This window comes from Elaeis guineensis, chromosome 1 (assembly GCF_000442705.2).
Source record: "Elaeis guineensis isolate ETL-2024a chromosome 1, EG11, whole genome shotgun sequence".
Taxonomy (NCBI): domain Eukaryota; kingdom Viridiplantae; phylum Streptophyta; class Magnoliopsida; order Arecales; family Arecaceae; genus Elaeis; species Elaeis guineensis.
The window spans coordinates 108,776,960-108,803,744 of NC_025993.2; the positions used below are offsets into that span (position 1 = coordinate 108,776,960).

Here is a 26,785-nt window from a genome sequence, read left to right on the forward strand (position 1 = left end):
TTTGATGAAGCCAGCAAGGCTTGCTGACTTCACATTGAATCAGATCCAATCAGACCGGTTCTCACAAAAATAGTATTTTTATTAAAATAAAATTTTGTCCTAAGATACAACCGGATATCTTCAAAATATCAAAGACAGATACTTTCGTCTGGTCAAAAGGATGCATAGGTGGTGTAAAACCCAGTTTCCTCCTTAATTCAAGTAAAGATGGACAAAGAAAGAAGATAGATAAATATCAATAAGAGATTATCCCTTTCCAATAGGGGATTAGACTCGCAACTAAACTTTTAGTGAAGTTTGAAAGGAGGAAAATTTTTGAATTTTCCCACCAACTCCTTAACAATACCATCAGGGGCACTAATTCAACCCACATGTTATCTCCTTGAGATTTCATGTCACATGAATTATGTTGCTATTATCTCAATTGCCGAACCTACCACTACCTAGTATCCAATCCACTTACTCCCAATCAATACCAATACCTTTCAGGTTCCTAGATCAATCATTGTTCCACATTTAAATTTATACTTCTACAAATGCCTAAAGTCTGACAGACCCATGCTAATGCGCCTGTCAGGAATACCCGGACCACAAGCATGCCAACCTGCTCCCATAACTTCAATGCTAGCAGCCGCAAGTGCAATTTAAGAAAGAGACCTACTAAATAATATTTAGTAAGCCAGAAAGGGTATTATAACAAGAAACATACGCATATTCTTCGCCCAGTCCAGAACCAACCCAGCCGTACCGCAAGAAGTTAGTATTGCGTACCAAATACGGATAGTCCGAATGACAGATACTATACCAGTAGGCAGTTGCGGATGGAACTGGGAAGCCACCAGAGAAAGTAACCTGGGAGGCATCTAATTGTCCAAATCTTAAACAGACAAATGCAATCCAGTTAAGCCAGTCACTTATGAAAGACACCTGTAGCAATCTGAGAGTTTCCAACTTCAATAAATAGTTATTACCCATGTGCCAAAATTTTCATGCAAAGACTATATTTCAATGCTAAACCAACACCACCCCCCAATTCCAGTAAAATGGTACAGAACATAGGTAAAAGAACAATCCAAGACAAAATTATGTTCAGTTCCAAACAGAGACATTGAAAATGCCAAGGCAGCAGACAGGATCATGATACTGAACAAGTAATTGGATTTAAGAGGCTTATCTGGGCTCCCTCCAATTGCTTCATGCTCTGTCCTTATCTTCTGCCTCTTGGCCTCTGATAGTTTTCTTTGCATTTAAAATATAAGGTTTATTTATTTCTTTTACTTCGTTAATCTCTTTTCCAAATTCTAAGTATTCATGCTGTTGGAAAAGCTTCGTCTTGTGTACTTGAAAGACGCAGCAGAACAAAAGATATTTGTTGATTTTTTAAGCCTGCAAACCAAGAAAGCAGAACACAGCAAATTTTCTTTAGGAAGTGGTATCGCATATCCATAGCTGAGATAATCATTCAGGGGTAGAAATAATAATACAGAAAGGTTAGCAGCCTACCTTCTCTTCGCTAGAAGAATACTTGGCTGCCACAAATTGCTCTGGTGTGGCGGTTTTTGAGTCATCATCTATTGAGATGCCCTGGTTGATAACCCCAGTACAAGTATTATTTTAAAGAGATTGGACATAAAAACTGTCGTATCCCTCCCAATTTATTATAAATGAAAAACTGTCAAATAACAAGCAAAACCTGATAAATTTGATCCAATAACTCACCTCTGGAGGATCAAATTGGGCACCCAGATTGCTAAGTTTAGCATGAGCTTCAGCATAATCCTTGAAAAACGCATGCTGATCCTCTGCATATTTCTCAGCATAAACCTGCAAATATTAGAACTTGTCATATATGCATAACCTTAAAGTTGGATTCTCTTGAAGGCAGCACGAGTTTTATCTCTCTACCTTGAAAGAGGGGTCCTCAAACAAAACAGCATCTGTAGGCAAAACTAATAGATCCTCGTCTTTTCGTTCTTTGATGTCCTATCATCAAATTTGCATATAATCTTCATTCAGTCTGATGATGGGTTTATTGGCACACCAGAAAGATCTTACCTTGAAATAGCTGTTGTCAAACTTCAACCATTGCACTGTCCATGATTGTCCTCCAGGTGCTCCAGGTCCATCTTTCTGTCAAGAAGCAGACCAAGTCATACCATTAACCCAGCACAATATCTGACATATTGCAGTATGGTGCACTAAAATAGATGGCATTTACTTTTAATAATAAAGATGTAATTTAAATATTTAATTCAAAGATACCAGCAATGGCAAAAATCATGAGAAGTATGTTGCACCGGCCATGGATTTGATCCAAGGTGGGAAAATACTGTCAGGAAGGAGGGTGGGTGCAGCTGCTGCTAAGGCTGATAACTGGTTGGCTCATGCTGGCCTACTTAAGGCCCAGGCCTAGCCCATGTAATTTAATACTAGCTCAGGCCTGCTAAAATAAAAAGCACCAAGCCTAGGCCTAGGTCAGGCCCATAAGCATCAGGCAAAGGCTTAGCCCAGCCCATAGCCAGGTCCGTCATAAGACTCCATATTTTACCACATTGCTTACATTTATTTTATATACTGAAGAAGAAACCTTAACAATGGGCCCTATGCTGAAAGAGAAATTCAAAGAAAACATTTTGGAAACAATCTCTCAATATAAAAGTTATTCAATCATTAATTCTGCATTCTATATTATCAATAAAATCTTCTATATGTTTTAACTGTTTGCCAATTCTTCTCTCTCTTCTTTTATCCTTTATTCTGCTTGACAGCCCCCAACTTATTGTCTATGCTTAGCAAAAAAATATATTTAGTTGCACTCAATTTTATAATATGACATAAAGAAGAATCCCCAAATCAAATTTCAATACATTGAAATGGAACCAGCATCAACTTCTATGTTTACCAGGAAGCTTGCAATTTAACATTTGGCAAGGTTTTAAAGAATGAAAGGAAACAGGATACCTCTATGTGGTGAACAGTTGCTATATTTGTTTACCAAGAAGCCATTATTTACAATTAAGGGGCAAGACTTTAAATAAGATCTCAAAAGAGGCATCTATTTTTAGAAAATATACTACTTGGCACCTACAAGTTAAATGGGAAATAAGAATGAAAATAACATACTGTATACTTCGTTTCTGGTTTGCCCCAACCACTACGCTCCCGTCTGGACCTTCCCAGAGTATGTGCACCAGATAATGCAACAATCTCCTGCCATCGAACACTGCACAGTTTAATGGAGGCTACTGGCATACAAATAAAACTAAGCCTGTACAATTAAGTATGGTGTGTAAACCTTGTCATTAAGGCCCATTCTGTAGAATACATCCCGTAAATGAGCACCCGGTGATGGTGGGCCAGCATCTAAACACAGAAAGTAAAGTAACACTGTTAGTCAAATAAAAGGCTGGAACAAAAGCAGGTACATGAGTGGCATCAAAAAGTCAAACTTCACAGCATTATCACAAAAGCATCATAAAGAACACCTTACATCACCATCACTATTGTGATTAACCACTAACATGATTGTTTCCATTTTAAGCCTAACCAGGTGCTGCGACAAAGTCCATTGATGATGATGAGTGATAAGGTGCCTACATTGATGATATATTGCATGTGTTGTGGGGTGACAGTTACAATGATGATAATACGGTGGCAGTGACAAGCCGCTGGAACACAATAGCTCAAGCGGTAACAATAGTTCCATGACGAAACCATGAAAAATGGATGATTGACGGAGAGTGCTGGAAGATAGGAAAGACCAAAGGGTTGTCCACTATGATGTTGTCATAAAATGCATTTTTGCAAATGGATTTGAATGATCTAAATGGTAATATAATATTAACTGTGCAAAAGACATTTTAATTTGAAAACTAAAAGCAATGTAAATGGAACCTTTCTTATGCTTCAGGACCTTGCAGGCAAAATTAACGATGATTGACTCGATCTTATATGTCATTGATGGATTCATTTTTTTTTTTTCAACAAATAGCTCAACTCTTTTGTGATCACATGTGTTGTATCATCAAGTCTAATGCTCCAAAAAGAGACAAACATTAGCTAAATGCATGAAGTGGGTGTCTCTGCTTCAATGAACAAAAGACAAATGTCAGATTGCATCTTACCAGGAAGCTTCCCCTCAGGTGGGCACTGCTCAGGTCCAGATACATCTACCCTTCCATACTTCATGGAGATTTGGGGGCCGCCCACCTCCTAAGAGATGACAATGATGCAAGACATAAATAATCATACCAACAAAAAACATGTGCAGCTGGACAAACTAGATAGAAAAGGACCTCAATAGCTGTAGCACTGGCTAACTGGAACAAGTCTGCATAAGTAACACTAGAATACTTGTCCTTGATAGGCTGAAGAAGCTTTAATGCATTTATAAGACCTGTAAAACCATGTAAGCATTCCTCCATAGTAACAAAAAAAAGATTGTATATGGCAGAGCATCAGTACCAGCATTGGCTGCATGTTTTAGTTCTATTTCAAATCGCAGGCTTCCATTAGCTCCACCCCGTTGTGGCCATTCTGCAATATTCTTGTCATATGTACCAGCATCATGCCATCCTAGACGAACCTGCGCCAATACAATGACTGTCAAAAATGACTTCTTTGCAAATGTTATCAGTTTATTTCCCGAAAGGATAATTGGATTTCAAATAATTATAGTTGTCACAGACACAGCCACTGAGCAACATTTTGAAATCAAAATAACACATTGTTTGCAGAGCTAGTACTTTCTGCCACTATTTTGCCTGGTAGACAAGAGAGTTTGTTATAAGCTGGCAAAAAATAGAGAGGCTACCTTTTTCATATTTCTAGATCCAGCTATTCCGATGGCTCTGACAGAGCCTAGAGCAAAGGAAACCTCAATATCACTAAAGAAAATAAAAAGAAAGACATTAAACAGGGGAGGAATGAGGAGAACAGAAATTCACCTTTCAACATTTATACGTCAGAATGTGACTTGTTAGGATTCAGGATTGAAAAGAAATGAAAGTGCTACTTATCCCTCGGATAATTAGTATTATACATTCCATCCAGAAAGAGGTGCAACAGGTGCACCTGAACATGGATAAAGAAAACACAAGTCCAAAACAGCACTTGCCAGCCTCCCTTTGCACAGCAAAATCTACTCAAATTTTTTGTCAGGCCACTTTAACTCACATCTTTCTATCAGAACAAGAAAGTCACCATTACAACAACATTAAAAGGATACAAGATCTATAAAATCTGTATCACAACAATAAGCACCAAAAGCCTTGCATGACAACAGCATGGGGCTGGAACTTTATGTACACCATTTCACCATCCATTTCTACAAAGGGCTCCATTCTTTGTCAGCATAAGTTATTTCAGACTCTTCTTTGCAACTTCCATACATGTCTTCTTGAGTCTTTACTCATATTTTCTGAACATAAGACATACATCCAAAGACCTCTCTTACCCTCCTTAAATTATCTTGCATTGACCTGAACAATCTTGGGCAACCCCAAGAATTCATCCACAAGAGGTGCAACTCCTCCTTGGATTTACCATGCATTTGTATTAACATTGTATGCGTAGTGGTATCTTATAAGCATGGATCATACAACATGGGGACCTGATAATTGTCATATAATTTTTCTTTCTTGCATCTTCAAGGCAAATTGTGAGTAGACAATGACAGCTCCACTTCATCCACTCACTGAAATCTACTCGCAATATAATCTTCTTCAGCACTAACAATTACACATCAATTTTTTTGACAATTATGATTTGCTAAATCCTTAAAAAATGTGACGTAGAACTGGAAAACCTGCCTAAATCCTAAAAGAAATTAAAAATTTACAGAGCTTAAAGCTACACCAAGTTAAATATTTCAACAGATCCAAGTTATGCAAAAGAGCCCCAATAATATTAAAGCCAGTGGATTTGGTGTGACCATCAAAGCTCTCAACAACCACCATATCAGAATATACCGTATAAAGATCATATCACATCTATATCAAGCTTAAATGACATGTGATCAAGTTAGGGATGTTAAGTCATTAAGAAGTGCATACTCAACGTTTGGTTGTTGAGAGAAGTGTGTACTCTCTCTTTCTCTCTCTCTCCCTCCCTCTCTCCCTCCCCCCTCTCTCCCTCCTCCAGCCTTGGTCATGTGACGATGCTAGCTGACAGCATCCCATCCACATTCGCGTCCTGGCCAGATGAGCTCTCTCTCTCTCTCTCTCTCTCTCTCTCTCACACACACACACACATAGAGGTGACTCTGGAGGCCTTGGCCTCTCTTCCTCCCTCCATCTCCTTCTTCCTCTCCCCCCTCTCCCTCTCCCTCTCCCTCTCCCTCTCCCTCTCCCTAATTCCAAAATGTTGCAATTTAGTACCGGTACCATACCGCACTAGTAGCTAGCCACTATGACTCTCGAATTTAGGAGTGCAATTGAGCCGAGCCGAGCAGCTGGAAGCTCGAGCTCGACTCGATTCAAAATATTCGGGCTCAAAACTTGGCTCGAGATCGATTGAGCCTTAATATCCCAAACTCGAGCTTGGCTCAATGAAAAATAGGTAAAACTAGAGATTGACTCAACTCGACTTGAAAATCAACTGCGTCATACTCGAGTTCGAGTTCGAGCTCTAATGTACTAATAATATATATATATATTAAATAAAAATAATATTATGAAAAACATATGCAAATTTGAGTAGGCTCGCAAGATTTCGAACTGAGTATCTTGCCACTCAAGCTTGACCCAAAAAACTATTCAAGCTATTCGAGCTTGACTTGAACTCGATAATAACCAAGACTCGAGTCAAGCTCGAGTAGCTCATGAATGACTTGACTCGTTTGCACCCCTACACTCGATGCCAGTTCAGCAAACTATGGATGCAAGGAGTCCATCATAACTCCATAAGATTCTCTTCCAAGAACTATCAACAAGTCTGAGTGATCCATTATATTTCTTACATGAAATATATCTTGTAATAGCAACAGGAATCCATGGATTCTAGGTCATGATCGATCTTGAAATAGGATAAAGTCACAGCAACAGAAAACACTTGTCAGGGTTTCCAGGTCATATGATTTTATTCCGTGTCATAATCTTTGAAAGACTTTCATAACCATCAAACAATTGAAATACATCCAACAGATTCCCTTTGCAAACCTATCGAACCAGTTAAGCCAAATCTTGCATCCTCTCACGAGACCAATCCATTTCACATCAAACCCCATTTCTTCCGAAATTTAATCGAGAAAACATCAATCCTACTTCAAGGACTTGAGCAAAAATTAAGTCAAACAAGAAGTTGAATACCTTTTATGCACGATACGCACGTATATAGAAAGTAAAATGAAAATCAAAAACTTGAACACAATTAGGTAACAGAATCCAAATCCAATTCACCTATCCATTGAAACACACCAATCATTCTATAAAGCATACTAAAAAGGCAAAAAGAAAAATCAACATATGCTGCGTATGAATGCAGTAAAAAAAAGAAAAGAAAAGAAAAACACACCAGAATTGGGTGGCAGAAGGTGGTCTTAAGGAGCTCCCTGATATCCTCTCTTGCGCTCTTCAGCTGATCCGGATCCGATGCTGAGCACACGGCGGACGAGCTCATCGCCCGGCTCGTTGCCTCTGGCCTCTAAGGATCCCAACACGCCCAAGAAGAAGGCATCAGTTAAAAACGATCAATTTCCAGATTTCTTGATCAATATAGCTAGCTATGGAGGAGAGGAGGACGAACCTTGCAGAGGCGGGGGAGGAGGGAGGATAGCGGCGACAAGGGGCGGAGGGCGGCGCGGTGGCCGGCCGGGATGAGGTGGAGGGAGCGGGCGGCGGCGGCGCCGCGAGGCGGAGATGGGAGGAGGGGGAGGGACGATCGGGCCACCGGCGCCCCCCGCTTGGCGGCGGCAGCGGGGAGGAGGCAGGAGGCCGTGGCGGAGAGCCGCTCTGCCATCGCTCTCCTCAGTAGTGGTGGCTAAAGAAAGTAGGAACCCAAGCGAGGGAGACGAGAGACGGGCACGAAGGAGCGCGAGATGGTCGCTGCTCGCTGGTTTGGCTTCCTGTGAGCTGCGACTGCGAAGGACACTGCTTTCGCTTTTATTGGCGCCTGTCCCAATCGGGCGTGGCCAACAGGGCCAAGAAAGGTGCGTCGGCGCTTTGCTCTACTATGCTTTTGTCAGGCTTTCATAGGCTTAGCCCGCCTTTTTTTTAATTTTTTTGGTAGAAATTTAGCCCATCTTCTTTGACGGCATGGTAGTGCCAGTGTGAACGCTTCGAGGCACAAGGTATCCAGGTTTCGTAACAGTATTGTGCTGAGCTTTTATATTGACCGTTGCAATGACCTTGATTTATATTAATATTTAAATAGTGAGCATTATAACAACTATAGTGGAATGTAAAACGACATTATTTTCCAATCACTGTTATTTGATACAAAATTATATTTTCAAGTTATATGAACTCTTTTAGTATATATTTGGCTCATATGAAAAGGAAAAAAAAGTATGGTCAATAAAAAATATTTTATATTTAGATGAGGGTTTTAAAAGAGAGAGATAGGAAAGTAGCATTTTTATAAAAATAAAATTTTCATATCTCATAAAAAAAATAAAGATATGAAAAAATTCAATTTTCTCTTATTAGAAGTGGGGATAATTATTTTTTCATAAATACTTTTGAACTTTTAAATAAAATGGTGTAAGATCTCTCTTCATTAGCGATATTTTATATAATTTTTTAGAAAAATAAATACTCAATCAAATATAAATTATTTTGAAATATGTCATTTTTTTCATGATCAACCAATATGCAACAATCACTTTCTTACGCATCATATACTTAGGCATCAATTTTCTAAGAAAAATATTCTCAAAAACTCTTCCCATGAACCAAATGAGTGCTTAGGAGATTAACAAAATGAAATAATTTTTGAAACACTATGCCATTAACGGTATTAATGTAATAATGGTCACTATTTATATAACAACAGACTATTATGATGGTAAGTAAACTATTTTAAAGGATGTTATCATGTTAAACAGCCACCTTTTTAACCTTGATAGCAATCAAAGCAACAAGATATACGAGGAGAAATGAGGATCAATAGATTTATCTGTCTTGCAGATGCCTGGTTTATAGATGACTGCTGAAAACATTGTCTGCAAGATTGGTGAGATTAGCTATGCACCTCGCATAGCATGTAAAATGGAGTCAAATACTGACAGCATGATATATGAAGAGGGAACCTAGCATCAAGCAGCAGCAACATGGTGATCTCTGTGCAAACACCCATGGACACGTCTGATTCCGTTGTGCAGCACATGGCCCTTATATTTTGAGTCAAATTAGTTTCTACCATTGTGACCTAACTTGATCCCTAGGTACATCAAACTCAGTCAATATGACAATAAGGCCTGTAACATTTTTTTGTGAATTTCTCTCTAGCATAATAGAGAGTGTGCAGATTATTTTTCCTTTAGTTGGTTGGATCAGTAGGCTCGACCTGTGTCCCACTCAATCCATTTTACTTGTTTGCATGACGACTTATTTGGCCTAGACTAACATATTTATCTAGCAAGCATGACAACATGAGATGACAGAAGGTAGATAAGATCTCCAGCCAGGGGGATGGATGATACGTAGGGTGTGTAAACGAGCACTTTACAATAAAATCACAGTTCATTCCTCGAAAATGGCTTGTTGGTTGATATATCTATTGAAGCTCATTAGTTCTTCAGAAGATGAACAAATCAAAATTTATTTTTAGTATTTTTCAGGATCACTGGAGTTCCTTTCTCCCTTTGGGAGACTTTTACCATTTTTCTCCCTTCAAAATCTCCATTACCTAAAATATTTGAACTCATTTTTGATATAAACCGTCTAACCTTTTTTATGGTGCAGATTCATTAATGATCATCATTGTGCAGGATTCACTAATTATCATCATTGTAATGTGGTGGTTTTGGTGAACTCAGCAAGCCTTCGGCATGTTTCATCCTACATGCAGGCCATCTCACTGGAGTAGTCTAGGATGTATCTTCTGTTTCTTGAATAATTTTCCATCCATGCCCTTAAATTCTTGTTGAGAGGAATGCATTATGATGTATTTGCTCTAGAGCGCTTTAAGAGAGCTCTTCACTTCAGCCCCCAAAAGACAGTTCCACATAACCAGCGTTAACATTGATAAGAAATGAAGAGTGGATTACTGAGCCTATTTTGAACCTTCGCAGAAAAATACACGATCTCCTTGGGTTAACATTCCATGCTTACAAACAATGTGAATATCTAACGTCCTGCCCTCAACAGCGCTCCATCCCCCCATTCCTCCGTAACCTGGAAATTTCAATTTGTTTGACACCTACAAAAGCTGATTTCATCTCATGGTTCTGAAGCCAAGGGATAAAATGCTAACATATCAGATGACAACATTAAAGCAATATGATAACTGATGAAGAGGAATGAAAAAAAATGATGGCTCCAATTAGATCACGATAAGATCAACGCAACAGAGGCAAGCCTTTTAGGTATAACATATGATAGGCATGTGCCATTGAAAAATGAAGGGAAGAACAGTTTTACATTCCAAGTTAAAAAGGAGGGTAGAGCAGCAGGGCTTAGCGCATAGGATGAAGATGTAAACCTGAAAAGATTGAAACACAAATGAGTATAACAACAGGTCAGGTGGGCACCAATCTGAATATGTGAAGCCAAACTACCTCCAACTTCACACGGGCTATAGAAGCCACACGTTCAGCAGCAACAAGCATTGGACTTGAGGTAAAAGGGGTCATGCTAGTGAACATGCTGGCAACAGTTTGAAGATAACAAATCAAGTAGGCTTGAGCACTAACCAATACTAAAGTGAATTTCAAATAGATGGCTCCAAATTGATGGGCTAATATATAGTACATTCATCACCAAGGCATAATATCTTCAAAGGATTCATAAACCAACATCAACAAATTGTATCTTCAACAAAATGTTTGTGAACCATCATCAACACAGTACATTCACTTTAACTCACATGTCTGTCTCATGCACCCACTTCTAAAACAAATATATAATACAAATCGGAACATCTCTACCAGACCTACAACTAGATGTCATGCCACCCACAAGAAGAAACTGTGACAGAAGAAAATCCACATGCCACCTGCTATCGCCTTAATTGGGATCTGTTTTCTCAAGTGCTGTTACACAGGGCAAATAAAAATTATGAAAGAGGAAATGCAGTAATATACATGAAATATAAGAAGAAATGGACTGCAAGACAGAAAATAATTAATTGAAGAACTTACTATTGTAATTAAGTAACTTCTCGATGAGGTCAACATGAGTCATGAGCATTCGCCTGCAGCAATAGCGAACTAGACCCAAAGCATCCAGTGCATCCCTATGAAATTGGCATCAAGAGTTCATGATCTTTTCAATAGTTGCAGCAATAGATGATGGAAGTTGCAAGAAGCATCATTCATCAAGACATATATTTCGAAAGGAGCAGAGACTAATTATTCCCCATCACTCAGAATGCATGTGTAAGAACTTCCAAAATATTAACGCATGCATGTTTTCCATATGACATGCTCAAAAACTGCCAAATTGTAGATAATGTATAAACAATGTTCATATGACTGGAGCACATGTAAATTTCCTTTTCTCAAAAAAAAAAAAATCATCATAATGCCGCAAAAAATTAAGAAAAAATTATAATTCCAATTATTAGCCAAGATAAAGAAATACTTAAGGAAATATCAAGTCATCAAGCAACGATCATCAGCTTTCATATATATAGAACTTTTCTTTTTTAGAAATAAAGGCATACTTGAGATGATAGCACATCTAAATGAGTATGTGATATCATAATAAGTGGGGAGGGGCTAACAAGTTAGGAACCCATGTCTAAGTAATGGTGAATATAGCATCTCGATACTATTTTAAGCTTCCATGAAGCTTTGGTTACATATTGACAGGCAAAGATCAGAGGCAGACATGAACATAATTTGCCAATTTCAGAAAAGATGGAATGGAAGCCACAAAAATGTAAGAGGGTCACCAAAGAAAGATAAGAAGAGGTGGAATAAAGAAAAAGGAAAACCCTTCTCCTTTCCAACCAATATGTCATCAAATGATCAACAATGGGTTTAGAAATCTGACCTTTAGTAAGTCCTATTTGTCGTTAAGTAATTTATGATTAAATTTTATACCCTAGGTTCATTTCAAGACAATAATAAACAAACCATTACTGGTTAAAAGCAAGACTATTGAAAACACAGGACCCTACTATCACAAAGAACACCCTGCATGCTACAACCCTGCTTTCATTTTGGAAACAATATCCTGCACCTTGAGACTTTGACTAACACAATTTCACTAATGATGAAAATTGTGCGTGTATTTGGTATACAATTGATAAAAACGTCGTTTTGTAGCCCTTCCTGAATACAAGTAGAAAATAAGGAATCATGCAGATTGGTTCATTGCTGTTATAGTTCTAGTTAAGTTAATATGATAAAGTTAGATTATTAGTTACGATGTATTTATCAGTGATGAGTTAGCCAAATAAGCTACCAAAATAAGAAGTTAAGCATGAGATTCACTGACATGGCTGGTTGATTATGATTTTTTTCTTTAAACTTTTCCCACTTATTTTCAACATTCCCACATTCTCCTTTTTTCTGTCCTGTCAATCTGTTTCTCTCTTTTTATTCCTTGAACATTCTTTCTTGTACTTTATTTTTCTTCCCTTACTCTTTCCCTTTTCCTTTTCTTTCTTTATTCTTGTTTTCTTTTCAACTCCTTCAGCTTTTCTCTCCTCCTTGACATTCTCACCCCCATTACAAACAATACAGCTACCTTTGTGAGTTAGTTATGCTAAAGAGAGGAAATACAAACGGATGAAATCAGGGTGCACTTTACCAAATTAAAAAACAAAAGATACACCCTACTCCCTTCTTCTGATCCTTTTCCTCACATCCACGCCAACCAAACAAAGCATAAGAATGAATGATTCCCATTTTAGCTGCTGCACTGCTGGTCAAGTAGTTCCCACTTCCAGCCTTGGCAGCCTGAGTTGAGGAATTGGTCAGGAAAAGGTCAGCTACCAAGTCTTACTAACTGGCAAGGCAACCTAGGATTGGCATTAATATCATGTATCCTACATAACACAGATTTAGATGAATGGAGTGAATAAACCTTGAATCTTGAACCTATCATCATCTCATAATCTATTATATCAAAAAGTTTTCTTCAAGCCGCTTACTTGCATTTTCAAAAACACACTTGAGAGGGAAAGAGACATTAAAAAGTTATGGATGTAGGAGATAATGAAGAGAAAAGCCAATATGTACTTTAACATGCATTCAGTATTCTAAAGTTTAAAACACAGTCCTAATCTCCAAACTACTTTTTGACATTTTCTAGGATCTTCTCATCTGGTTTTCTTTCCAAAAAGTAATGTCCAGCAGCATAAAAAAGCTATCTATGTTTCTTCTTCTGTTTCTTTCTTCTCTATCACCTACAACCACCATAAAGACGTATTAAGAAATAAGAGGAACGCATATTTAAAAAAAAAAAGAATCCTGTTTCACATCACATCTGAAGTCTCCCTGCCAATTAATTGGCAAAAAAGCATATTAACCAATCCCTCTTCGATAGGAGAGACAAACTTAATTCCAATTAGGTCAAACACTAAAATAGGAGGAAAACCACAAGAAAATCCTTAATTAATTCCAAGAAAGAATAGAAGAGAAGCAGATTGAGAAAAGGATCGGTACCCCTCAGAATAATCAGCCTGGAGAAGATCGAGATACGTATCCCACTTGTTGCCAATCACCTGAATAAACACCCAGAATAGATTTATAAACAATATAGTTACATGTCCAAAAAAAATTGTAAGAAAAAAAAAAAAGGCAAAACCCTAACACTTATGAGGAAGGGAGATTGGAAAACCCTAGGACAAACCCTAGAGATGCGTTAGCTGAGGAGATTAAACCGGTGGTAAAAAGAGAGAGAGAAAAAACCTTTCCACAGGTGAAGCAACGCACGGGAATGATCATCTCTTCGTTCCTTCGGAGGCTCCGGAAATCCGATCCGTCTCTCCGCTCGCAGTAGGTTCGCTCGGAGGAAATAAGGAGTGGAGTGAGGCGTACGAGAGGAAAAATCTATTTCACCGGGCTCCTGGCAAGGTGCCGCAATCGGACGGACCTGGTTGGCATACGGATGTATGGGATCAAAAATCGTCGATCTAAATTTAATTTATTTATTAAATAAATTAAAAAATAAAATTTAAATTTAAATTTAACCTATTTATTAAATAAATAACTAAATTCGAATCATCTAATCTATTTATTAAAAAAATTAAATTAAATTTAATTATTTGAATCATTTAATGATTTAACAAATTAAATGGATTAAATTCAATTAAATAGATTAAATTAAATGGGTGAGGAATGAATTAAATAGATTTTAAATAAATTAAATTAATCTTAAATAAATTATCTAATTGAATCTGTTTTAAATATTAAATAAATTAAATGAATCAGATATTTAAATTTTAAATTTTATTTAATTATTAAATAAATTAAATAATTTATTTATTTATAATTTAAATTTATTTAATTTAAGTCAAAATTTGTTTACGATGGATTGAAAATGGATTGGATCCATAGGTAGATGGGATTTAATTTTGCCAATTTTACTCTTAATCTAATCATAAATAATTAACAAATCTCTTAGTTATCAATTAATAAAGTCCTGAAAATCTTGTCGGCTTCAGTTCATAATTAATAATACGAATATTGAGATAAAAAAACCTTTTGTCATCATGTAGAATCTATGATTAGCATTAGAAGCTTGCCCATATCAAATCCAAATTAATTACGACAATGTTTGATGTTTAAGAATTCCATTTTGGCTGCTGAAAATAGAAAACCAAGCTTTCTGAGTAAATTCGTGAGATCATCAAAGATTTATGGAGCATGGCATTTAAGATTAGCATCTCTTTAAGCAGATGGTAGTATTTTTATTTATGCTTGTTAAAATTATCATTGCCTTCTCATCATGGGCCAAGAAATGAAACGCTGAAAGAATTTGAGATGATATTTCAACATTTACATCACCAGATGAACGTGAGATTTTTTGATGCCCTCATTTAGTTATATTCATATTATGTCTTTTGTAGCCAACTAGTCTTAGCCGAACCTAATGAAAGAGCTCTCTTCCCTTTTTGTTTCTTCGCTAATTTTTATCTCTGGCCTGGCATGCTTTTGTCATGCAGGTGCAAATTGTCAATGGAGAGATCATTAACAAGGTCGAGAGCATGATGAAATCATTGCATTGAGAATTCAGAATGACTTACTGGAAGAGCAATGAAGGATTGCTTTGTGTTCAGATGACAACGTGATGGCCAAAAGAGGTAGCGTCAAGCACATGCAGAAGGTGAATAAGATGGCGCTTGGACTTTAACAAATAAATTTTATTAATACCTGAACAATAGTATAAGTGATCATACAAGAAGCACTCTTACAATTATACTTACTCCACAAGTACACCAAATACACTCACATGTTAATTGGAATGTGACACACACTCAAAACACTTGGAATGACGGTCTCACTAGGCTGCACTCTGGCACTCTCATACACAACAAAGTCATACTTTCCTCACATATATATACACAACGAGTCTTAACCTCTATTTATAGTTGCTATAGGTCTGTGGGCAACTCCATTTAGCAGTGTCAAACTGGCCATGGTAGCCAAAGTTATGGCTATTCTAGGACTCAAGAATGATGGTGCAAGAAGGGTCTAGAAAAATGGGAAAAAAAAATTGTTGTGGAATGATGGTGATAATTTGTGGCGGCGGTTGATCTTGTAACGGTACAATAAGATTTTGATGAGAGTTCAAGAATATCCAAGGAGTAGAGAAGAATTTAGGAAGGACAGACATATAGCGAAGAGGAAGTGGAGGTAGAGAGAATTTTAAAGAGTGGAGAGAGTGAGAGAGGGATCGTTGAATTCTCTCGACAACACATTGCCAATGTCCTAGAATGAATGGTAAACTAGCATGAAACCCGCACTACGCTATGGATCTTAATAAAATAAAAGATAAAGTAAAAAAAATCTTCAATCTTTAGTGTCTTTAAAATGCTTGTTCGAACTGCATAGATATTACAGAAAATTATTGCAAGCATGATCAAATTATAAAGATTTTATCATAAAAAAATAAAGAATATAATGCCAAAATACTTTGGATATATTTTTTTCATTGGCGGCATTGTTGGTGACTCCCAGTATAAATAATAAAAATTATTTATATTTTATATTTTGAAATTTTTTTTTGAATAATTAAAATATATTACAATTTTGTACTTGATATATGTATATGTATATATATGTATGTGTATATGTATGTATATATGCGTGTGTGTCTATATATATATGTACCTAACACAAAACCCAAGCCATCATCTACTATCCTAATTATTTTTTAAAATTTATTGATAATATATATATTCTCTAGACTCTTATATATAAATATCCAATACAAAACCAAGCCAAAAAGGAAAAAAAACTCATAAAACATGATAGTTCACCTATAGAAATAATTATGAGGACGTCTGCATAGACAAATTTAAATCGATTCCCTATACACTTTTCATGCAGTCACCTGTATATTTTTTCCTATCCTATTGATTCTATGCACCCTAGATGCATATATTTATTATGCACCTTATTTTTTAAAAACCCTAAATCTAATCTTTTTTCTCCATTTACTCTACCACCACGCTTCCCTACCCCCTCTCCTCTCTGGCTCTCTCTCGACCACTATCCTTTGCCGCGCTTACCCCACCAGCACTGCTTCTCCAACCCCCTCCCCTCTCCGGCTCTCTTCCGACCGTCGTCCTTTTCCCCACATACCCCATCACCATCATTTCCCCAGCCTCCTCTCCTCTCTGACTCCCTCCCAACCATCACTCTTGTGATAACCCAAATCTCTTAGTGTTTGATGTATAACCTGCAAAGTCAATTGTTAACTGATACATTATATTTTTTCAAGACATATTTTTATACTTGATTTATTAAAATTAATAAAATAAATATTTTTCTTATTCATTCATATATAATGTGTCTGTGAATCGTCTAAGGAGTTAATGGACAATAACACATATTCTCAAGAGTTGAGAATTTGAGACATGTATCATTATAGATTAACTTTTGAATTATCATTGATCGTTAAATCATCACGAAGATGGTGATTGATGCATCAAGATCGGTACATAGATTGCTTTCCTTTTGGATAGACGAGTCTTTACAGTGTAGGGATACTGAAGCGAGAATATAAATGGTTGTTAGAGAATAACAATACTGAGTGTGACCAAGAATGAGAAGTTATTTGGATGTTTACTCACTCGTCAGTGACTATCTTGATGTTGTAGTCGTGTAAGTAGTTCTTTGATCTATGGTGCTTAGACTATTTACAGTGAGGTTGCTGTAGTTTGATAATATATAAATATAGTCTATAGCCATTTGAGGTCTTGCAGTGTTCGTTGGCTGTAGTAAGTTCACTGTAAGAGTAGGATATGTACTTATAGGAGATCTATCAGTCTTAGTAGTTGAGGAATAGTCCTATGCAATCTAAGAGGCTGAGTCTTTAAGTCTGTAGCTACATCAATATTGTTGCCCAGCTATGCAACCCAAGAGGGGGGGTGAATTGGGTTTCTAAAAATTTTAAGCCCAACAGATAACTTATGAAGAACAAAATAATGGCTTTAAATCAATATTAATTAACTAAAGCAGTATTGCAAGGATATAAATAAGATAAAGCGATAAAGCACACCACAAACACAAGGATTTATAGTGGTTCGGTGCTAACCTTGCACCTACGTCCACTCCCCAAGATCCCACTTGGGAATTTTAATCCACTATCCTTTGTATTCAACCCGAATACAAAACGTCGGAAACTCCGACACTAGCTATCCCAAGCTAGAATACAGGACGTCGGAAACTCCGACCCTAGCTATCCCAAGCTAGAACACTTGTTTCCCGGGTACAAGCCAACCCACAACACTCCGATTTCAGGTTCGGATCAACCTTTCCTTGTTTTGGAAATCCTCCAAAAACAAGAGCAAAAACTCACAAAGAGTAAGAATATTTAGAGCACAGATGAATACAAAAACAGCTCCTTAAATGAGCAAATATAACAATAAAAGCTTTACTCAAATGAAGAACCCCTTTTTCAGATTTTCTCAAGATGAATGAACGGTTGAACGCTTGAGAAGAGGTTGATTGTTGATTGAAGATCTCTTGAAAACTTTGAACGATCTCTAGATCAAGGTTGCAACGATAGGCGTGAAGAATTCTCTCCTTGAAAGATCTTCCTTTTCTCTTTCACAATCTCTCTGGTATATTGTGGATCCTCTCTCTTTTTCTCTATGGATATTTCTTTGATCTCAGGCTTTTTCTTGCAAATTTCGGATCCTCTCTTCTGTTCTTCCCTTTTTCCTCTCTTTTCTTCTCTACATTTGATTTCACGTTTGATCCGCTATTTAATCTGCAATTTCTTTCATCATTTAAAGCATTTTGTAGCATTAGAAGCAAGAGAAAACAATTTAGGCAGATAAAGAGCCGTTAGAGAATTTTTAGGAAGCATAAATGGCAATTAAAACGGGCAAAAAAATAGCCGTTGCTGACATTTCCCGTCGCAGGGGTCGACTCATGAGTCGACTCATGCTTCAGGAGTCGACTCATGAGTCGACTTCTGTTGCAACAGACCAGAAGATCTGATTTCTGAATTTTTCGGTTCAAATCAGCAGGGGTCGACTCATGAGTCGACTCATGCCTTGTGGGTCGACTCATGAGTCGACTCACAGGTCGTGCCAAGCCAAAAAATTCAGCGTGCCATGGGAATTTTTTCGTGCCATTCAGCTCATAGTGCCATGAGTTGACTCATGAGTCGACTCATGCACTTTAAACCTTCATAACTTCAAAAATATTAGTCCAAACACAATGAAATTTTCACCAATAGATTTCAAATCATTTGTTCTACCAAATGGTACTATCAAATCAGGATTTTAGCAAAATTACGATTTTGCCCTTGAAGAGCATAAGGACTTTTTCAATTGTTTGTATCCCTTCAATCTGCTTTGTAATCATCAAAATCAATCTAGGAGCAACAATCTCCCCCTTTTTGATGATGACAAAACATATGAACAAAAATATTTATGTTAAAGCATTAATTTCAAAAGAATCCATTATGGGTGTATATGCTTGAAAAGAGTATGATTCTTTTGGCATGTAATATAAATGCAAAAATAGTTTGTCCATTTTCTTAAAGATTTGAAAAGGGTATTAGATCATTTTGAGTTCAAGATATTTCAGAGCAAGAGAAGATAAATAACTTTTTCTATGTATCAGAGCAAAAATAATTTTTACAATGATATCAGAAAAGATTTTATAATGTATCAGAGCAAGAAAATTTTAATGTATCAGAGAAAATTTCATACAGTATTAGAGCAAATGTTATAATATTTTAGAGAAACCTTCACACTGTATCGGATCAAATGTTATCATGTATCAGATCAAGTTGAAAGAAATTGTAGGATGAATCAGAGTAAAACAAATTTCTTATTGATGTCTCAAGGTGAGTAAAATTTCAAAAGCAAGTTTGAATATCAGAGCATATATATAAAAAATACTTATTTGCATTGTACTCATGATTTTGCTTTTGATGGATTAAAGTTCTGTCTGATACCAAATTTCTCTGTCTGATACCAAATTTCGATACCAAAATTTCTCAAAGTTTTGTTTAATCTTTCAATCCTTGTTTTTGTCTAATTTCTCCAATATTTATTTAATTTTTTTTTTTCAATATTTGTTTTAATTTAATTTCTCCCCCATTTTCTCATAATTTAGGGTTTTGCTTTTTGTCTAATTTCAATTTTTGTTTAATTTTAATTTCTCCCCCTTTTTGACATCATCAAACATAGTTAACTCTTTCTTTTCCTTTTCTGAAAAATATTCTTTAATTTCTTCCTCTTTAGAGTTTTTCACAGATGTTTGCTCCCCCTTAATATAGCAATTATCAATAGCAAACAACAATAAGGAGAAGATAATATTTCAACAAATGTATCGGAGACCAAAATATAATCATTACAAAGAGGTAGAAAGATGATTCCATTAATATCATAATTGTTTCAAAACATAAAATTCAATCAGCTAAATGTCAATACATGGCCCCAAGGTATAGATCCTAGAACAAGATACTAACTCCTAGAACCTAGTAAAGATCAAGATAAGTCAATGATCAAGACAAATCATGGATCGGAGTCATCAGATATAGGGTGAGGAGATGATGGATCAGAAGTGCGTCCTCTACCCCGTCTGCCTCTGCCACGAGTGGAGGTGATGGCACGAGCAGGAGAACGAGATGAACTAGGTGGTTGAGAATGCTGAGATACTAGGGCTGATACCATGAGTCTGATAGAATCAAGTACGTTCAGTGCTCTGAAAACAGATTGAAGTAGAGCAGTGAACTGGGTGGTAGCATGCTCACTCGATCCTCTGATCTCTTTCCTCAGTAGCTCATATCCACCTTCTAGTGCTCCTCTGAGCCTGCCAGCCTCTGCAGTGAGGTCTGTGACCTCAATAGTAGACTCCTGTGGCTGGGGATGGGCCAATGCAAGGACTTGCCCCTGCAAGTCAAGAACTCTGCCAGTAAGTCTCCAGACAGTATCCTCAAGCTGCTGTATCCTGACGGACTGATCTGAAATCATCTGAAATATAGTGGAGATGTGGGGAGTAATGGTCTGATCAGAAGAAGTAGCTCCAGGTGCAAAAGAAGTACTACTCCACTGGCTAGACAACAAAGAAGCCACACGCTGAGATATATGCTCGATCTGATCGTCAGCCAGTCTGAACTCTGAATGAGGTGCTCTGCTCTCTGGCTGATACACTGGTGTGGGCATCCTAGTAAACTTAGAAGGGCCAGCCTCAGTATCATGAATGAACTGGGTATCTGGTGAAGCTGCCCTGAAATCATGTACAGGAGAAGTTGGACCTTCTTCTTCTACTCTGCCTTCAGTTCTGTCTTCAGCTCTTTCCTCAGCTCTCTCCTCAGAGCCCTTGATCCAACCACCAACAGTCTTTGTAATTCCCATTCGGTGTAGGCTGTGTTGGTTGAAAGTGTCCACATGTGAGAGCTTGGTAGGTGTCTCCCCTTCACAGCTAACTCCAAACCTCCTAAAAACTCTAGTAAGGGCCATACCATAAGGCAAGTGTGCCTTGGATCTGTTCAAAGTTTCTCTCATGGCCTCTATCATAAGTGTAGGGAGGTTTAAGGGGGTCTGAGTGATGATATGAAACATGACACATACATCTCTGCCAGATAGTAAGTCATGTCTACCACTCCTAGGAAAGAATAGTTTTGTCACAATCTGATGCAGGACCCTCATCTCAATGGACAGTAGCTTTGCTTCCAATCTGTTTAAACTTCCTGAAAAATCTTCTCCTAAGATAATTCTGATCCCTTCTTCTTTAATTGGGAGTTCCATATATGAGTATCCTTCACTAGGCAACTGAAGTATCTCTCCCAATATCCTAGAATCCAAACAGATGTCAATCCCCTTTACAGTTGAAGTCACAGATCCGTTTCCATAATTTAGGTTCTGGTAGAACTCTCTGACTAGATCAACATAGGTGACTTCCTTAAGAGAGCAATAAAGTTCCCATCCTTGATTTTTGATCTTGGTAGCAAAAGTAAAGCCTTCTTTCTCAAAGAACCGAAAATCTATATTTTTCCCGGTTTCTACTTTTCTATCAGAAAGAAGATTTACATTGGGGCTTATGGAGGGTTGAGAGGGACCTTGAGCAGGTACTGAAACTGGATTGGGAACAGTGGAAGACTGAGCATGCCTTTTCTTTCGGACAATTTCCTCAGGCTCTCGGATTGATTTCCTTCTTTGGGGAAGTTTCATCTTTGGAGCCATATCCAATAAGGTAGCAGACAAGAAGACTTGAATTCAGTGGAGGAGGGATCACTAAAGAGTAAAGAAGAATTTTGGTGGAAAAAAGAAGTGGATTTTGAATGAACGGTGAAGTTCTAGGGCACGTTCCACCCGCGCCAAACACTGCGAGAAAGCACAGAAAAATCCTTTTCAAGGAGGCGATTTTTGGTGGAGAGAAGGAGGGAGAATTGCCTCGAAATTAATCTTTGAATTTGGAGCAAAACAGAAGTTTGGAGAGGACGGCTTTCGGAAGGAAGACGACGAGAAGATGAGTCATCTCATAAACAGGTTTCCCGTTTTAAAAACAATGAACCCGATGGAAGTTGGTGGGATTTACAAGTTTGCCATTGAGTCGACTCATGGGGGTCGACTCATGAAGTTCAGAAAATCAGGAAAAATGCAAATAAATTCCAGAAAAATTCAAAATTTTGGGAGAAAGAATTTTGCTCAATGATAAGTTTTTAGAGTGATAAACCTGAGCTTTTGGAACCAGGATAGATGTTGAAAATTGAGCTCTAAGAGATTTTGACATCTATTCTTTGGAAATTGAGAAATTTCAGATAAATGGATCTAGAATTCCTAGATTTCTCCTAATTTCACAGAATCTTTCCTCACTAAGGGCCTTTGTAAAGATATCAGCTAATTGATTTTCAGTGCAAACATATTCAAGAATTATATTTTTGTTTTGAACATGTTCTCTTATAAAATGATGTCTTATCTCAATATGTTTAGATCTTGAGTGTTGTATTGGATTTTTAGATAGATTTATAGCACTTGTATTATCACATTTTATTGGTGTTTCATTAAGTTTGATTCCAAAATCTTCGAGTTGTTGCTTAATCCACAAGATTTGAGCACAACAACTTTCGGCTGCAATGTATTCGGCCTCAGCCGTAGACAGTGCTACCGAATTTTGTTTCTTGCTAAACCATGAGATTAGGTTAACTCCAAGAAATTGGCAAGTTCCAGTTGTGCTTTTTCTATCTAATTTACATCCAGCAAAATCAGCATCAGAATATCCTAACAAATTAATTTGTGAGTCCTTAGAGTACCATAACCCTATAGTTTGTGTACCATTTAAGTATCTAAGGATTCTTTTAACAGCATTCAAATGAGATTCCTTAGGATTAGATTGATATCTTGCACATAAGCAAACACTAAACATGATATCAGGCCTACTTGCAGTTAAATATAATAATGAGCCAATCATACCTCTATAGTATTTTAAGTCTACGCTTTTACCTTCATCATCCTTGTCAAGCTTACATGAGGGACTCATTGGTGTGCCAATTGGTTTGCAGTTCTCCATTCCAAATCTTTTGAGTAGTTCCTTGGTGTACTTGCTTTGGGTGATGGAGATTCCCTCTTTTGATTGTTTGATTTGGAGTCCGAGGAAGAAGGTGAGTTCTCCCATCATGCTCATCTCGAACTCTCCCTGCATAAGCTTAGCAAAGTCTTGACAAAGGGATTCATTAGTAGACCCAAAAATTATGTCATCAACATAAATTTGTATAATTAGCATATCATTTTGGTTTCTTTTAATAAATAGAGTTGTATCCACATTGCCTCTTGAGAAACCATTATTTAGTAGAAATTTGCTTAGCCTTTCATACCATGCTCTAGGTGCTTGTTTTAGACCATATAAAGCTTTATTTAATCTAAAGACATGATTGGGAAAAGCATGATTTTCAAATCCAGGGGGTTGTTTTACATATACTTCTTCAGAAATATATCCATTTAAAAATGCACTTTTAACATCCATTTGAAATAGTTTGAATTTCATAAAGCAAGCATAAGCAAGTAGAAGTCTAATGGCTTCTAATCTAGCAACAGGTGCAAAGGTTTCATCAAAATCAATTCCTTCTTCTTGATTATATCCCTTAGCAACCAGTCTTGCTTTATTTCTAATTACATTTCCATGCTCATCTAATTTGTTTCTAAAGACCCATTTTGTGCCAATTATTGAATAATCTTTAGGTCTTTTCACTAAGGTCCAAACATTATTTCTTTCAAATTGACTGAGTTCTTCTTGCATAGCATTAATCCAGTTATGATCATTTTCAGCTTCTTCAAAAGTTTTAGGTTCAAGTTGAGATACAAAAGCACAATGATTAAGTACATCTCTAAGTGAAGAACGTGTTTTTACCCCATGCATAGGATCTCCGATAATTAATTTCTTAGGGTGGTTGTGAACATACCTCCATTCCTTGGGTAAGTCATTTGTACCTTGAGGTTGTTCTTGAATTTCTTCACCTTTCTCATTTTGTTCATCTTCTTGATCCTTGTCTTCTGGAGTTGCTGAATCTTTTAGAGTGATCTCCTTCATACCTTCTATTAGTGGATCTGCATCATCAACACCCTTATTCTTCCTTGAAGGAAGATCGTTAGATTCATCAAAGACAACATGTATGGACTCCTCAACTACTAAGGTTCTTTTGTTGAACACTCTAAATGCTTTACTAGTGGAGGAGTAACCTAGAAGGATTGCTTCATCTGATTTTGCATCAAATTTACCAAGTTTTTCTTTGCCATTATTTAATACAAAACATCGGCAACCAAAAACATGAAAATAGGCAATATTTGGTTTTCTTCCTTTCCAAAGTTCATAGGGGGTTTTCTTTAAAAATTGTCTTATTAAAGCACGATTTAAAATGTAACATGCTGTGTTAATAGCTTCTGCCCAAAAATATTTTGGAAGGTTGCTTTCACAGAGCATGGTACGGGCCATTTCTTCTAAGGTTCTATTTTTCCTTTCAACTACCCCATTTTGTTGGGGTGTCCTAGGAGCAGAGAAGTTGTGGCCAATTCCATTTTCATCACAAAAATTTTCAAAGTCATGATTTTCAAATTCTGTTCCATGATCACTTCTAATATTTTGAATTGAAAACCCTTTTTCATTAGTGACTTTTCGATGAAATTTCGTGAAAATTTGAAAAGTTTCATTTTTGAGAGCTAAAAAGAAAACCCAAGTAAAACGAGAGTAATCATCAATTATTACAAATCCATATCGTTTTCCTCCTAGACTAGTGGTTTTAGTTGGTCCAAATAAATCCATATGTAAGAGCTCTAAAGGTCTAGAAGTTGAAATAGTATTTTTGGATTTAAATGATATTCTAGTTTGTTTACCTAATTGGCATGCATCACAAATTCTATTTAATTTTGGCAAACCGAGAACTAAATCCTTTTTGATTAATTTTGAAAGAGAATGCATGCTAATATGTGCAAGTCTACGATGCCACAGCCAACTAGTCTCATTTATTTTAGCATTTAAGGAAACTAGGCATTGCATGTCTAATTTAGTTAAATCATTCAAGTCTACCATATAAACATTGCCATGCCTATGTCCTATAAATTTAATGCCATCGTTAATAGGACTCGTCACAATGCATACAGATGATTCAAAACTTACTTTATACCCTTTATCACAGAATTGACTAATGCTAAGTAAGTTATGCTTTAAACCTTTAACAAGTAAAACATTCTCAATGTATTTGGAGGGAGTGATACCAATGTTACCTATCCCGATGATCTTTCCTTTGCCATTATCTCCAAAGGTGACCATCCCTCCATCCTTAGCATCAAGCGTGATGAATTGTGATTCATCACCAGTCATGTGTCTCGAGCATCCGCTGTCAAGATACCATTTCCTGTTTCCTTCTTGGGATGCTAGACACACCTGCAAGCACAGATCAAGTTTCTGTCTTAGGTACCCAAGCTTTCTTGGGTCCTTTCAGGTTAGTCAGAATGGTTCCTTTTGGAACCCATATTTTCTTTGTGTTTGCATATTTGTTAATAAGACATGTGTATGATTTATGTCCTATTCTTCCACATTTAAAACAAGTAATATTTGTAGGCTTTTTGCTTGAATAATTTGCATAAATATCCTTCAAAAATTTTTGTTTCTTCAAGGGTTTATAACCAAGTCCAGCCTTATCATATATAGCTTTCTGATTATCAAGGATCATATTTAGCTTGTTTGAACTTAAGGTGAACTTATCTACTATAGATTTCAGTTTGTTAATTTCATCCTTAAAGTTTTGATTTTCTTGAATCAATGTGAATTTTTCAATTGAAAGAATTTCAGCTTGTTTCACTAAGGACTGATTTTCCAATTTCAGCTCTTTGTTTTTCTTCCCTAGTTTCTTTAATTCATCAATTGAATCATAGAAAGCTTCATGCAATTCTTCAAAAGTAAATTCACTAGTGGATTCAGAAGTTACCTCATTTTCATGTGCCATCAGGCACAGATTGGCTTGTTCGGTTGAGGTTTCCTCGTCGGAGCTTGAGTCATCACTCGCACTCCAGGTCGCCATCATTGCCTTCTTTTTGAATTTCTTTGGACCTTTCTTCAATTGAGGACATTCGGATCTGAAATGTCCTGGCTTCTTGCACTCGTAGCATATAGGGGTTTGATCTTTCTCCTTTTCTATGCTTTGATCCCCTTTTGTAAATTTCTTTCTCATCCCCTGTTTCCTTTTTCTTAGAAACTTCTTGAATTTCCGGGTGATGAGAGCCATCTCCTCATCCTGATCTTCATCTTCAGAGTCATCTGTTTCATAATCAGGTGAAGTTGTGGATTTGAGGGCAATGGTTCTTTTCTTTTTGATTTCATCCTCTTGATGTTGCATCATGCTAAGTTCATGAGTCATCAAGGATCCAAGAAGCTCTTCTAGAGGTAGAGTGTTCAAGTCCTTTGCTTCTTGGATGGCAGTCACCTTGGCTTCCCAAGTTCTTGGCAGTGACCTGAGAATCTTCCTTACAAGTTCACTGTTAGTATAAGATT

At 36.9% G+C, this 26,785-nt stretch overlaps 1 protein-coding gene and 1 long non-coding RNA gene across 2 annotated transcripts; both read right to left on the minus strand.

Annotated features, from left to right (window-relative positions):
* Positions 1-944: 944 nt before the first annotated feature.
* LOC105038429 (probable L-ascorbate peroxidase 6, chloroplastic/mitochondrial) lies at positions 945-8,085 on the minus strand. The gene is made up of 12 exons (XM_019848768.3): positions 7,744-8,085; positions 7,513-7,641; positions 4,465-4,585; positions 4,296-4,396; positions 4,125-4,212; positions 3,296-3,363; positions 3,124-3,210; positions 2,056-2,130; positions 1,906-1,983; positions 1,720-1,824; positions 1,504-1,584; positions 945-1,386 (listed from the first exon to the last, which is right to left on the minus strand). The coding sequence occupies exons 1-12, from the start codon at positions 7,954-7,956 to the stop codon at positions 1,381-1,383; spliced, it is 1,152 nt and encodes a 383-aa protein (XP_019704327.1). The 5' UTR covers positions 7,957-8,085; the 3' UTR covers positions 945-1,380.
* A 2,846-nt stretch (positions 8,086-10,931) lies between these two features.
* On the minus strand, positions 10,932-14,207 carry LOC105038430 (DNA-directed RNA polymerase subunit 10-like protein). The gene is made up of 4 exons (XR_002163869.2): positions 14,021-14,207; positions 13,775-13,833; positions 11,300-11,394; positions 10,932-11,191 (listed from the first exon to the last, which is right to left on the minus strand). It is a non-coding gene; the product is annotated as a DNA-directed RNA polymerase subunit 10-like protein (long non-coding RNA).
* Between the last annotated feature and the right edge of the window lie 12,578 nt (positions 14,208-26,785).

Bases quoted from the DNA above. Each gene is read 5' to 3' on its own strand.
- LOC105038429 (XM_019848768.3), bottom strand. From the start codon at position 7,956: ATGGCAGAGCGGCTCTCCGCCACGGCCTCCTGCCTCCTCCCCGCTGCC. The intron at 4,586-7,512 runs GTGTGTTTTTCT...GTATTGGCGCAG, and splicing joins CCTTCTGCCACCCAATTCTG to GTTCGTCTAGGATGGCATGA. The intron at 3,364-4,124 runs GTAAGATGCAAT...TTCTGTGTTTAG, and splicing joins ACCTGAGGGGAAGCTTCCTG to ATGCTGGCCCACCATCACCG.